The following is a 14,382-nucleotide window of genomic DNA, read 5'->3' on the forward strand; positions in this document are numbered from 1 at the left end:
AAATAACTTCCTCCCTACTGACTTCATTGGTAACATTACTTTTTACCACGTTTTATTTCTTCTATCACTTTATTGGCGCAAGTATTAAAAAAATACTTTAGTATCATAATATTTATGACATAAGAGATGAAAAATTAACATCACCTATTTAATGTGGTTTTGTAAGCAGTCTTAAGTAATGGCTCATGCATTTAGCCAGATTTCTGCACAGACTAAAAAATGTTTACTTAGCAAAAGTAACACATTCTTACCAACGACTTTCCTGCATACAAGGTCAGAATAGAAAGGAGTGGCAAATCTTCTGTGATAAATTAATGATTAAGAGAGATCACATACAAAAGCCATCTAATGAAGGCCAAATCACAAATATAATCTGTCCTAAGCAGAAATACATATATCCAGAATTGCTATCATCTAATAGCTAAAAACAAAAGATACTATTACTTTCACCAAACTTCCATGTTGTAAGAGTGTAGTTAACATAAAATTTGAAATTCCAGCAAAGAGAAAACAGAAACCATAAAATGCTTACCAGATGCAATCCAGGGGGGTTGTACTCTTCAAATGGTGGTAAAATAGACCAAAATCCAGAGGGGTAGTGAAGAGAATATAAACGATCTGATACAAACAAACCGTCTGTACCATATGAGTAACCTCCATAAACATAAAAACTTTCAGTTGGTGCATGATAAACAGTGCTGTGACCATAAACCCCTGAGAAAAAAAAATTAAAATAATTAATTGATCAACAATAATTTTAACACATTTGTGTCCAAATATATCTTCATATCTATATTGTATCTATATGGTATCCCAGGATAATGAGGGTTTTCCATCTTTTGTCTGAAATAGACATTTTCAACACACATATGTGAATCCTAAGACAGACTAGCAAGGGGTGAATTTGAACATTTTGATGAATTATTGTTCATTACTTCATAGTTAGGTATTTGATCAATACGCTCAATTATCAAATTCAAAAAAATTTTGAATTGTATTTCCTTCCAGCATGAATTTTTTATCTGAAAATCTCTAATAACATTCACCTTGGTATATTCCAACTTAAATCGCTCCAGAGAAGAGTGGAGAATCATAGTACCATTTATTAGGTTCTAACATCAATAATAATTGTAAGTCAAGTCGTTTCCTGATAACTATACATATAGATTGACCTTCCAATTATTATAATGAACAATACTTAGTGGAATTTCTGCGTGTTAAACACCTTAAAAAAACTTGTTCGTACTTTCCACACAACTTTATAATTGGCATGATTGATTACCTGTTGGAGGGCTTCCAGAGGTGTTAAGAGGTCGCCAAAGGCCCCAGCGCAAATGGAACTCCCAACACAAGTGTAGAAAGCCCTCGTTTGGACTGAAACCGCCTATGAGCACCAGGCTGTCTTCTCCCCATGCCATCAGGCCCTCCTCGGCCAGCACGTCCTCTTCTTTCCTCTCCTCATCCTCCCTCTCCTCATCCTCTCGCCCCTCACTCCCGGCCATCACCTTCCTCCAACTGCTACTGCCCCCCATGGCTCCAGAAAAACGAACATCCCCCCACCTCAGGGTTAGGGTATGCCCAGCGACTGGAGGTGGCCCATGATTCGTCTACAAATGGAATGAATATACAGAGCCAAACTGTGGTTTAGCAAGCCAATCAAGATGATAAAAACACTAGCACCTATGTGCAGTTCAGGCTACAAGAGTTTAAAAAAAATTAAAATTATTTCACAAAAATTATTCAAACCTCTATCTTAGTCCACCGATGATTCTTGATTCCAAATTTCCAAAGATCGTCCAAAGCTCTTCCTTCAGATGCCAGTCCACCATAAATGAACACCTCCCTTCTAGAATGAACAGCTGCAGCAGCGTGGAAATATCTCCCTTGTGGCATGCTCGCTTTACCCGTAGAATCAACGGTCACCTTCAAGTAAAACATTAAAGATACCTTTGACATTAAAGTGCATTTACTTCACACTAAAATTCAGTTCTGATGATATATGAATTCAGGGAGTAGAGGATGATCATGACAAATCACAACATTTAATTTTGTAAATAATTAGAATAGTCATTCAGGATAAAAAAGCAATGAGAGAAATGGTGCCACAACAATCACGCATGAGAAAAAGCTTTTCCTGTGAGGTCTCTCTTTCACCAAAACTTTATCGATTACAATCATAAGTAATTATTACATGTATATCCAAACTCAAGTGCTTATGAAATGCTTCAATAAGTTCAGTAGTTGAAAACCACACGTGTGTGTGACACTGTAAAATATGAACATATGGCATGATACACAAGAGAGCCATGATTCTGAGCCTCTTCAAATGAGGTTAACTAAGGCCTTCAATTTCCAAGTAAACCAACATTTCTTCATTTCAGTCAATACAGCATTATCATCACATAAATGATGGGACACAAGCCACAATTACTAGATTTTGATTTCTTTGATGAAGGAAACTATAGCTGAGGACCTCAAATCCGGAATCCAGAAACCTGGAAAACCAGAAATCCGGAACGTTTGCTATTTCCTCTATGTAGTATTTCGACTTGCCACCTCATGGAACCACTCCCTGAGCCTTATTCTTGGATGAGGAGGAAATTAGCACATGCTATGAACATACGCTAACAACCAAGGCAGGGATACGTACGGATCTCAAATATCAAACGCAAGATCCTGAACGCATTTATAAATTAATTAATTAGCAAAATATACCATGAAGACCAGGAATCCAGAAACCCTATGGTCCCAAGCTTTCCAGATTTGAGGTCCTCAACTGGACTATAGAAGAATGATCACCTACCATAATGTACAGAATCATACATAATTATGGCCTCCACCATTACTTACCTGCATCCAAGTGTTGTTCCTGGTGTCAAACATACGAATGTCATTCAGCAAGCCATTGGACAAGGAATATCCACCGAATATCCACAGTGCACTGCGTCGATCCATGACCAAGGAGTGCCCAAAGCGAGGGAGTATGCGGCGCAAGTGGTCCAAGGAGTCGGCCAGCCTCCCCGAATCGAAGAGGGTGCTCAGCTGAGAGTGGTGCTCGCTCTTGATCCTATCGATTTGGAATCCAGATGCAGAAGGGCACACTCCAGAGTCGCACAATTTCCTCTCACAATTTGGTCCCGTAAAGCCATTTGGACACGAGCAGTACCCCCACACTCCCGATGGACTCTTGTGGCAAACTCGGCCATCTGGGCAATCATCAGGACATGCCAGCACCCTGAATGTCGCCTTGAAATATTCACCTCGATGGACAAAATTTTCCAAGTTTCTGTTTGATGGGGAACTGCCTCTTTTTTGATAAAAAACAGACATTATACCTGGAAATAAATTCAGGAGCAATTAATGGTTAAACCAAAATATACCAACACTTATTGAGATGATTATGTCCAGACACATACAATACAGCTCACTCTTCAATTAGCATACATATTAGGTTTTAATTTGCAATATGTTGCATATAAAATCTTCAATTCAAATACTGATCTAATAATCATACATCCTTCACAAATCTAGCCTTAGAGTGAAAATTAAATCAGAAACTGCTATCATAATTTGTCAGCCAGTTCATTATTTTTTTAATGTGATGTATTCAAAAGACTGCCCAGGAGCTATTGACCTAATTGTACAACAATCAGTTTATTCACCTGATAATTCTGTACAGCTTTGAGCTAAATTAACATTGAGCTCCTCAATTTTCCAGAAAATAAGACCACTATTATGGCCACTACCATACCACAAATACATAATTACTTCACCTTGTTACACATTCTGGCAAACCTTAACTTGGGAAAACAAACTGGCCTAAATCTCGTTACTCACAGTCAGCTCATTCATTGTTATCAAAAGTTTATTTCCAGAAGAAATACTACATACTGCAATAAGAATGTAAAGGAAGTGGTGAAAGGTACTGGCCAAGTCGTTCAATTGTATTAGGCTCAACTACGTGGAAGTTAAAACAAGAAAATGAAAAAGAGACTTTGTTGATTTCCACTGATTTATTTTACGAACGACTAAAATCAGTGGAAATCAACGAAGTCTCCTTTTCATTTTCATGATTTCGTACTGGCCAAGCATTAAAGAGCGATGAAATAATTTGCAATCATGAATAGTAAAGATACATCAAGTTATATACTTCGAACTCATGATTTTGCTAAATGGCGATAGTTGCAAAATGAAGTTAAGAATTAAATTTACCATCGCACAGGGAGGAAGTTGGATGCAACCAGTGGGTAACATTACCCACCAGTCAAGTAACACTGCAGGGAAAGCATATATATGCCACAAGACATGAGAGTACACAGGTAACGAACCTGATTTAGCTTCCAGGGTTAGAGGATATGTAGAGTCACGATCACAGAAAGCACCCAAAGAGTGACCATGAAGAGAAGACACAGACAATGGGATTGACGGAGAAGTTGAAGATGATGGCAGTGAAGCAACAAATGCAGGTAAACCATCATAAACATGAACACTCCCTTCACCACATTTGATCCCGGTTACAGATCCTTTTTTGAGATCTAGTTGTATTACCACTGGCTCCAAACTGAAATGTAAGAAAACAGGCATTCTTAGTTTTTATCCCTTACATTTAGTTTCAGTTTTATCAAGATAAAAACTTCAGATGACTTCACCGAATCAAACTCCAAAATGAATACATATTACAGTTGAGCACTTTGAATAAAGCACCACCAGGGCTTTGGAGACCTAGGATTGGGGATTTTGCTGGATTTTGGGTTGTGTGGCAGTAACCAGTATAATTAGGGGGTCTGCTATATTTTTTTACAAGAAAATTTCATATACAGTGAGTCCTCGTTCTACGTCACCCCGTTTAACGTCATTTCGCGATAACGTCAGGTCTGGTCAGGTCTTTTAAATTTCGCGCGAGAAAAAATGCGAAGCGGCGGGCGTTGCAGGTTGTTCGTTTTGTGGGCGGTAATACAGTCAGTCTAAACGAAGTGTAAAACGGTGTGTTTATTGTCAATTTCGATTACGTTTATAGCAAATTTTCTGCAAAATGAATTCTTAGGTAGGTGCGCAAATGTTAAGTGCGTAAATGTCAAGTAAAGTTTTAGCAAATTTTACTTGACATAACGGTTTTCTGGAACCTGAAAAGTGATTTCTAGGAATTTTACCGGGTAGAACTCGGAGTATTTGTCGTCACTTTTTCGCCGTGTTCTCAATAATCTTGGTTCCTGTAACTGCGACGATGTTTCAGCGATGATGATGCCCAGGCGACCACCATAGCGAAGCCAAAAAAACAAACGCGGGAAGACACAAAAATGGAGAAGGATGTACGTCGCTGCTGGTATCGCCGTCAATGAAGACAGGGACTCGTGTTTATGCCATAGTTTGGCATTCCCATCGTAAGAAATGGCCCAAATATGATACGCTAAAATTTTTTCGCGTAGGAATTGTGAGGTCTAGGAGCCGATATTCACTTTTTACATTGTTTCTTATGGGATATTGTGCTTCGATTAACGTCATTTCGTTTATCGTCACATTTTTCAGGAACGGTAAGTGACGTTAAACGAGGACTCACTGTACAGGCATCCCCCGAGTTACGTATGTCTCGACTTACGTAAATCCGTACTTACGTAAGTGATAACCGTATTTCAAATGATTACGTTAACTTTCGAATTCGAGCACGAAGAAGTAGATATTCGCCCGTTCAACCTATGGTAGAAAAAAAATTGAATAGTTATCGAGGTTTTTATGTGCTAAAAATAACAAAGTGACCCATTTTTGTCATTCCTTGAAGGAATTTTCATTAATTTCTGTAGAAAAATCGCTTAAAAATCCCAAGTCAGCGATCAATCTGAAAATTTGCAGTTCTAGCGATGGATGTGGTTGCGCTCATTCCCGTACGATACAACTTGTTATACAGCATAAACACCCGAACTCCAACTTTCAACTATTTAAAAAATATTATCCTTAAGTTTGGACATTTTCATCTGTGGAATTAAAAGAAATTAAGTTCAAGCAGAAATTTTTATTGCGGAAAAGAATTGTTTAGTACCCACGTAACGGCATTGAAATTTAGAGTGTTGGCAATGAACGCAGCGAAAAAGTTAAGGAAAAGTTGACACACGATATTAATGCGTAATTGTTTACATGTTTCTGGCGGAAAATTTTACTAAGCTGCATTTTCTCGTTCTCTCATATTGTGTGCAACTGTAAATGAATATTGCGTCATTGAAAGCTTTTCCCCACTAACTTTGTTGTACGTTAATGACGGAGTTGGCTAAATAAAAGCTCACTTTTAATTAGCTTCATGCTTTGGAAATACTCTTCGATGTTCGATGTTTCCAGCGCAGTAAATATTCAAATGATGATATTTTCATGTTATTTTATTGAGATATGAGAGAATGAAAGTATGTTTCCGTGCGTGAAAGATTGAGGGTATGTGCGTGTGAATGTATCTAAGAATATAGTAATTTACTGGTATTTTTTTGTGTGTTATTTGCTCGTAATCCTAGACTCTCCTCCTACGTGTATTAACTGTGACAGTGAAACCACCAGATTCATCAGTCAACGTAATATATAAAAGGCAGAAGATATAATGATTATAGGTAGGTAGACAATGCATTCTTTGGGCAGTATAACATTCATTCGCAGTATAACATAATGAATCAATTTAAGTATTCAGTAGTGATGGGTCGGTTCGACTCCTCGATTCTTCGATTCCTCGATTCTTGACCAAGAACCGGAATCGAAAACGAGTACTTGCCAAGGTGAAAAATCGATTCCGATTCCAGTAGTACTTGAAACCACAAATTTATAGAAGACCGCGTTTCCAACAGTCATTTGAATTTTCGCGCCACGTAATCGTAATAACAAAACACATATTTTGTAGGAATGTGCGAGTACTCGAAAATTCAAATCGAGTCAAGCAGTTGGTACTCGACTCAAGCGTTTCGAGTAGATAGCATTACGAATGTCGAGTCGAGTAGTTAAGGTTACAGAGCTTTCGAGGCTAGGAAGCGCTATCATGAAACTCATGTAATAATGCAGTTTTTAAAGCCGATATGTCATTCTAATGCCTTGGCCTGGTAGTTTCAGCTTGCCGAATACACTATAGTCGTCGACGTGGACACCGAATACCTTTACGCCAGCCCCGGCGGCCGATCGTCTTCTTTGCCCAGCGCACACTGGTCCGAAATCGGAAAAAGCTGGAATAAAGTCCAAAATGACCTTTTGGGGGATAGAGACTTGAAAATTGGCGTAAATACTCATAAATCATTACCAGATTCTTTAGTGAGATACAGGGGCCCAAAGATGACCAATTTTTCAATGCCCCGCGAGATATCGTTTTTCCCCAAAAAATCTTTGAATTTATCCAGGTGGTTTTGCGTTGGTATGAGTTTTATATAATGAAAAACGCAATATTCCTTTGACCTGGTGCTTTGCCTTTGCTTCCAATGACTTTTGAAGATTTTGGCCCTCATCTGTCTGGTTTTACAACTCGAAATTGCCGACCCGTTTTTCACGTGAAATTTGACACAAAGTAGACATTGTCTTTCGTTTACGAAAAAATAACTCGGAAAATTTGAACCACAATATAAAGTAGTGATTTCTAAAGAGTACCAATTTGAAATCGTGGAAAAAAATTTTGCGACGAAGGAAATGAGTGCGATTTTTCAATCGCGCATCAAGACGGAGCTACACGCCGCGGAACTCTGAGGCTCGGTAACTGAGGCCGATTTTTCAAGTTTTTTCAGACATTAGTCTTGAAAATCGTCATTTAAAGATTGGATAATCGTCTTCATTGACTTAAAACACTAAACTGAGGATTTTAAAAAGGATTATGTATAGATCGACTTGACCATTTAGCGCATTACTCGAGTGAAAATACTAAGGATTGGATATATTTCGGAACCATCCCATGCATAAGAAATATGGCTCGGGTATTGAAGTAAAGTGAAGAGATTAAGTAAGGATGCTTAAGAGAGAGAAAAATGAACTGTTTCCGTGAAATGCAACAACCGATACCCTTTTTCTCTTTCCACCTTCGACGAGGTGAGTCGCGCGGAAGGGGGAGTTTTCATACCACAAGGCTCTTTTAGCTTTTTTTATTACTGCGTCCGTCCGATGTGATAACTTAAAAAAAGCAATAGATTTTAAGGTTGATTAAATGACGTGAGAAGTATTGAATTTTTTTGGCTCTAAAAAACTAAAGTTTAGTTCCATAGTTCGTTCGCTTCGTCCTCTTGAATTCCAGAAGATTTAAGATAAAAAAAAAATCGTTGATACAATTTTTAATAAAAATTCCAAAGTCTCCGAAATCTTGCAATTTTGGCGGGAAAGTACTTGCCCAGTCACACAAGTGTGTAGCAAAAGGCAATTTTCTGCAGGCAGTAATACTGTAACACGGAGACGTCAAAACCTGCTGTCTGAGCATGTAGAATAATTTTTTTTTCTGCTTGAGAATTTTAAAGGGCCAAATATTACATGATTCGTATACGTAGTATGTAATCTTTATTATAGCTGTGAAAATGACTATACTCAGGGCTTTCCCTTGTAGTTTGGTTACATATACGACTTAAATGGTAGACATATTACTTGAGGTTCATCAATTTCAATTGTGCCCATGGAACTATTGAAGACATTAATTTTCATTCATCTCCTACTTCTGACAATAGCCATCAACGATCCTCATTATATTTTCCATCTTACATTAGGCTAGACATTCACCATAGAAAATTGGAGTAGAATTTATTGTATTGTATTGGAGTAGAATAGTATGCACTGCTGTATTGCCTGGTTCAGAAATTATCATACTCGCCTCGATACTTGCGAGTAATTTTCAACTTGACTCGAGATCGACTAGGGAGCCTGTGACAGGTATATTGTAAAGATACAGTTACGTATTTGGAAAAGTACCCAAAGTCACCATAGCAAACACTGTTGAAGCTGAAGTGGAAGCTTATTTATCAGAGATGAATGCACCACCAAATTCCTTCCCTGGGAAATACTGGAAGACTTGTATCTCCTACCCAAGGCTTAAAGTATTAGCGAAGAGGTTTCTTGCCATACCGCTATCCACTGTGTTCAGTGAAAGACATTTAGTTCTCCTGGAAAAATATGTGATGTAAAATGCAACAGGCTTAATCCTGACAGAGTGAAGATGCTTTGCTTTCTGAGCAAAAATTTAATGTCTGTAAAATGAGACTAAATTTGTGAGACATTATTGATAATGATAAAATATTATCCATAAAAGATGCATATTAAAGGAGATACTTTTATTTTAAATTTAAACATGAGTGCTTATATTCTAAAGTGATACCTATCATGTAACACCACTTTTCAGGTGTTTTGAAATTAGCTATTATATTTCAATTACATGGTGATGATATGAAAGATGCTTTTGTCAACCGACTCTTTCACAGAGTAATATTTTTTAAAGTGGTTTTCTTGTTGCCTGGAATTAAGTGTTATTTTTCTTGGAGCCTACGGCATCAGAATCGATGGAATCGGTATCGGTAGAATCGGAATCGAAATGTCAGAATCGGAATCGGGATCGGAATCGATAAAATTTTGGAATCGACCCATCACTAGTATTCAGTTTAGTAATGTAGCGTTGAGATACCGTACTTCCCCGAATCCACACAATCAGTCAACTCTGGGAATAATATTACGCATTTTGATTGGCAATGCTCGAGATGCAACTCTCAGACTATATTATTGTTTATCGATTTTGTATCTAATAATGTAAGAATACGCGGTAGAGTTCATGAGTTCATCGCAGTGAATTGAATGAAACTTCACCGAGAATTTACCGCGCATTTCTCTGATGAGAATTTCACCGCGCCGATCGAAATCTCTGAAGCACTAACGCAAAGGTTCGACTTACGTTAATTTTGACTTACGCAGAGTCTGCCGGAACGCATCTCTTACGTAACTCGGGGGATGCCCGTACAGTAAAACTTGTTCAGTACATTTCTGAAGGGACCACAAAAAATGAATGTACTAACCAGGAAAACGTACTAACGAGGAAAGTAAATAATAGCAGTTGGGGTAATTGCAATATGTGGAAAAGTCGTCATAATTACAATTACTATCGGTAGTTCTCGTTGAATCACCTTCCTGAGCTCTTTTCACATTTAAAATCAAGAAAATGAGCTCTATATTGAAAAACAATACTATGTGAACAAAAATCAAAATGTTTAATAGGTTTCCCTAAGACAATTACATGAAAACGGCATTGATCTCCCGTGAAATATCCTACGTACACACTTATAGAAAGAGGACAAGTGAAGCTAAGTCATATCTTCTTTCTCACAGCATACTAAGAGAATATAACGACTACCCTGAGTGTGTTAATTGTTTGTTTTTAAACATCATAAAAATTGGGCAAAATTTTATTGACCTTAAATTACGGCAACAGCCGTACACATTCGCTTCTGGAATGAAACCATATCGATCAATAAAACACAAGACTATTAGATTACAACATCATTACAAGAAGATTTTTATATTATACAGTTGAAATTAACTTTAAGCCAGCCACATGAAAATTGGCGAATTAGGGAGGTACTATGCAGGGCTTTATTCATGCAGCATACACCTTTAAGTCTAATTATCATCATGAGCTGTGAAAGCTCCAATCAAGAAACATGATTATCAAATTTAACATCATGAACTTAGCAGAGAAATATTAGAAAACTCGACCCAACTTACACGTCGCTCTTGCTTCCATTAGCCTTAGCCAGGGATCCACGGGGATCAATGATCCAAAGGCAATCTTGGGGAGGGGATATGTATTCACCATCATAAGAGGAAGAGTTGAAAAGTGAAGCATGTAGACTGGCAAATTGATCATGTGACTCACTTCCAATTCCACCACTCATTTCATTTGAAAGCACTACCCTAGGCCCACATCCAGAGAAACAAGTCCCTCCATTGCTGCAAAAAAGAAAAATGCCATGTAAGAAATTTGTAGCAACAATTTTTAGCATTTCAAGGAAAAGAGAAAAATCACTTAATGAACCCATATTTTCCCCAACACGGAAGATATTTTTAGGGCATAAGTCATGAAAAAATAAAATAAAAGTTAAGCATTATATTAAAAAAGGCAAAGAATAACAATTTAATTATTATCACAGTAAAATTTTCAGACAATAAATCAGCCAATAAAACAGTCAGTTTTCACACTTAGCCCAAATTAGGTATTGTCAGAGACCTTATAAAGCTTGTGTAAATCTTAGAACGAGGTTAATACAAGGTATTGGATGGAACCTTATAAAATATGTGCAAATCTTGGGGAAACAAAATATAAGCATGTAAAATAAAAATTTCACTGCACCACACAGAACCAAGAATAATTAAAGCTACACTTAAACCAAATCATTGAAATTAAATAAATGCTTAAATAATTTACCTTGGATCTCCAAAGTATCCCTTTTCACAGCTCTCACATGCTTCTCCGTAAGTGTGACCAGTGCAGAAACATGAGCCAGTATTCGCATCACACAACCCTTTCTCTTTATCCCCATGTCCATTGCACTGACAAGGTTGACAGCTATGCTTTTTTGATCGGTACCTATAGCCTCCAGGCCTAAAAGTATAACAAAGAACAATGCGTTTTATACAGTGGTTATAACTATGCACCTCATGATTGAATGGGGATGAGTTTTAGACCTCCTCTGGCCGACAGTAACATGGCAAACATATTCATACAGATCAATACAGAAAAGTTCTTTTATCAATAATTAAACATGGTTTCTTTCCTCTACAAATTGAGCTTTGTAAATGTTGCATTTTTATTCCATATTTCTCACAAGGGGTTAAGCTGAAATGTAGGGCAAATGATGTGGGTTCACAGACTGAACCAGTTGAATCACTACAAGGATGAAGTGCTTTCAATATTTATACACAACAAAACTACTTCAGGAATAACATTAATACATTTTCATTATCCTAATTCATTTTTACTAGAGATGGGTCGAATAGCAGATTTCTCGAATTCGAATATCGAATTCGAATATTAAATCATACCTCGAATATTCGAATACCTCGAATTTCGAATACCTCGAATACCAAATGATGAATGCTGGAATGTTGGACTCGGTTGCCTATGCAGCAGGCAACACAAGATTTTGGGGAGTAATTTTGATTTCCTTAAAATGATTCGAACAGGAATTTAGCTGATTAATGAATAATTTAATTTTATGGAAACAATTGGGCATATAATTAATTCAGCTAACATCGCTTTACCCCCACTCCTGCTGCCAAGTGCTAGCTGACAATCTGAGGCATTTTGCAAAATACAAGCTCTTTTCCACCGGATTTTCTTCAATTATTTTCAGTCCATCTTTGGGAGTTCTCACGAGATCAGAAGATGAATTGGAATTGCTATCAGGGAGAAACCAAATATTCTGAGAAAATATCCTTTTGTCTGTGACTGTAACAATAAAGATTTATAGCACCACTCATAAATTGTAACTTGATATATGTTTTCGGAAAAAAATACCGCATCAACTTCCGAGAAGCTCTGCTGCTCATATCGAGTTTCGCCAGAATGCTAAGTCTCCGTCGTGTTTTGACATTTATTTCTTTGCGTAAAATGCTTAAATAAACTCAGAAATACGTCGTGTTTGGTCTTATTCTTTTTGAAATTACGCGCACATTACTAATATTTCAATTCAATAAAGGTGTAACATCAATTGACGAAAGTCATTCTTAGACACCCTTTGTGCTAATAGATGACTCATGCAGCGGTTGACCTCCACAGAAATGGGGAACTTCGAAGCTGGTAGGAAAAAAAAGGTCAGTGGGGGAGGAAAGGGAGGGCCCGAAACACGTTCTATTGTTCTCGCGTATTTTTTCGAAGCTAAGGTCTTCGTAATATGATCCCTGCGCGAGCTGTGACCTTTTTTTATTTTGAAGAAGAGGAAAGCCTCAGAAGGGGGGCTAGTGCTGAATGGAGAGGGATACCGGACCTTGGGAAATGCGCTAATGTAAGTATCCCACGTTACTCACACAGCAGTTGACCTCCAGAAATGGGGAACTTCGAAGCAGGTAGCCAGAAAAAGGTCAGTGGGTGAGAAAAGGGGGGAGGGCGTGAAACACGTTTTTATTGTTCTCGTAACTCGATATTTTTTTCGAAGCAGGGGTCTTCGTAATGCGATCCCTGCGCGAGCTGGGACCTTTTGTTTGATTTCGGAGAAGAAGAAAGCGTCAGAGTGGTTGAGGCGAGTGCTGAATGGAGGGGGATAGAGGATCGTGGGAAATGCCCTAAGGTTGCTATCCCACGGCACTGAGTTTCTCCTGGTGGGGGGAATCGGGGCTTTTCGGATTTTTTCACCCGACTATTTTCGGTTCCCCTCGTCGAACACTTTTCACCGCTAAAATCCACGAATTTGATGCAATTCGTCAACTTGCGTAAAACGGCGCTGCGAGCACTAAATGACTACAGTTCTCTACATTTTTCCGAGTCACTACCAACGACGTGCGTGCGACAGTGTATGACGCGAAATTCAAAGTATTCGAGGTATTCGAGGCGGTACTTTTCGCATAACTATTCGAAATCTCGAATATCGAATACTTTCTAGTATTCGAGGTATTCGAGTATTCGCGGATACTATTCGCACATCTCTAATTTTTACCAATGGATAGCTAATAATCCCTTCAAATGGAGCAATACCGAGAGGCTGATGATGCAAACGTAGCGAGACATAGAGACATACCGTATAAGCGCGTGTAAGAGGCGCACCTTTTTTCCCAGATATTGCAGCCGAAAATGGGGGTGCGCCTCTTACACAAACTTCTTATCTTCCCCCCCTCCCCTTCACCGGTTGCAAGTTCAAGAGGAACTGAGTTGCCTTGGTTTTCAGCGTGAGTCAGTCATCTGAAACCCTGGGTCAAAATCAAGCGGCAGGCAGGGGAGTTTCTCCCTTAGTGACGTATTTTTAAAATGCTCCTGTTTGAATTTCTTGCAAGCATCGCGCCGTCACGTCGGTACCCCAGAGGTGAACATTGAAAAGATCGCGCGGGGTGATTCGCTCCGGAGCGCGCGCTAAATTTATTGCCGCGAGTGGGCATCCCGCGGCATACTGCATATAGTAATATTGATCTCAAAACCTGCGGTTGAAAAAATTCGAATGAGTGTGCTCATTGTTGGACTTAATGGTGGATAGAAGAAATCGGAAATGCTTATAAGTGAAGAGCGCTGAAGGAGAGGTCGAGGGGAAGAGGGCTCCCTCCCCTCCGTATTTAAAGCTACGAGCGAAGGAGCAAGGGAAGAACACGTCCGATCTTGCATGTGACGTCGTTGCCTTTAAAGGCGAAGGCGAAGGCGCAGCAATGTGATATACGCAGTTTGCGTTGCCTGAGTTTTGAGCTCTTATGCCGCCGCAGTTATCAAAA

At 38.6% G+C, this 14,382-nt stretch overlaps 1 protein-coding gene across 1 annotated transcript in view; it reads right to left on the minus strand.

Moving 5' to 3' along the window:
• The window catches only part of LOC124165245 (multiple epidermal growth factor-like domains protein 8), an 81,836-nt gene that overhangs the window by 38,602 nt on the left and 28,852 nt on the right, over nt 1–14,382 (minus strand). Inside the window, exons 21-27 of the mRNA XM_046542564.1 lie at nt 11,396–11,572; nt 10,696–10,920; nt 4,329–4,561; nt 2,851–3,335; nt 1,747–1,923; nt 1,283–1,607; nt 533–714 (exon numbers count right to left, since the gene is read on the minus strand). Coding sequence (XP_046398520.1) covers nt 533–714; nt 1,283–1,607; nt 1,747–1,923; nt 2,851–3,335; nt 4,329–4,561; nt 10,696–10,920; nt 11,396–11,572 — 1,804 coding nt within the window. The remainder of the gene's footprint in view (nt 1–532; nt 715–1,282; nt 1,608–1,746; nt 1,924–2,850; nt 3,336–4,328; nt 4,562–10,695; nt 10,921–11,395; nt 11,573–14,382) is intronic.

This window comes from Ischnura elegans, chromosome 9 (genome assembly GCF_921293095.1).
Source record: "Ischnura elegans chromosome 9, ioIscEleg1.1, whole genome shotgun sequence".
In the NCBI taxonomy this organism is placed as follows: Eukaryota; Metazoa; Arthropoda; class Insecta; order Odonata; family Coenagrionidae; genus Ischnura; species Ischnura elegans.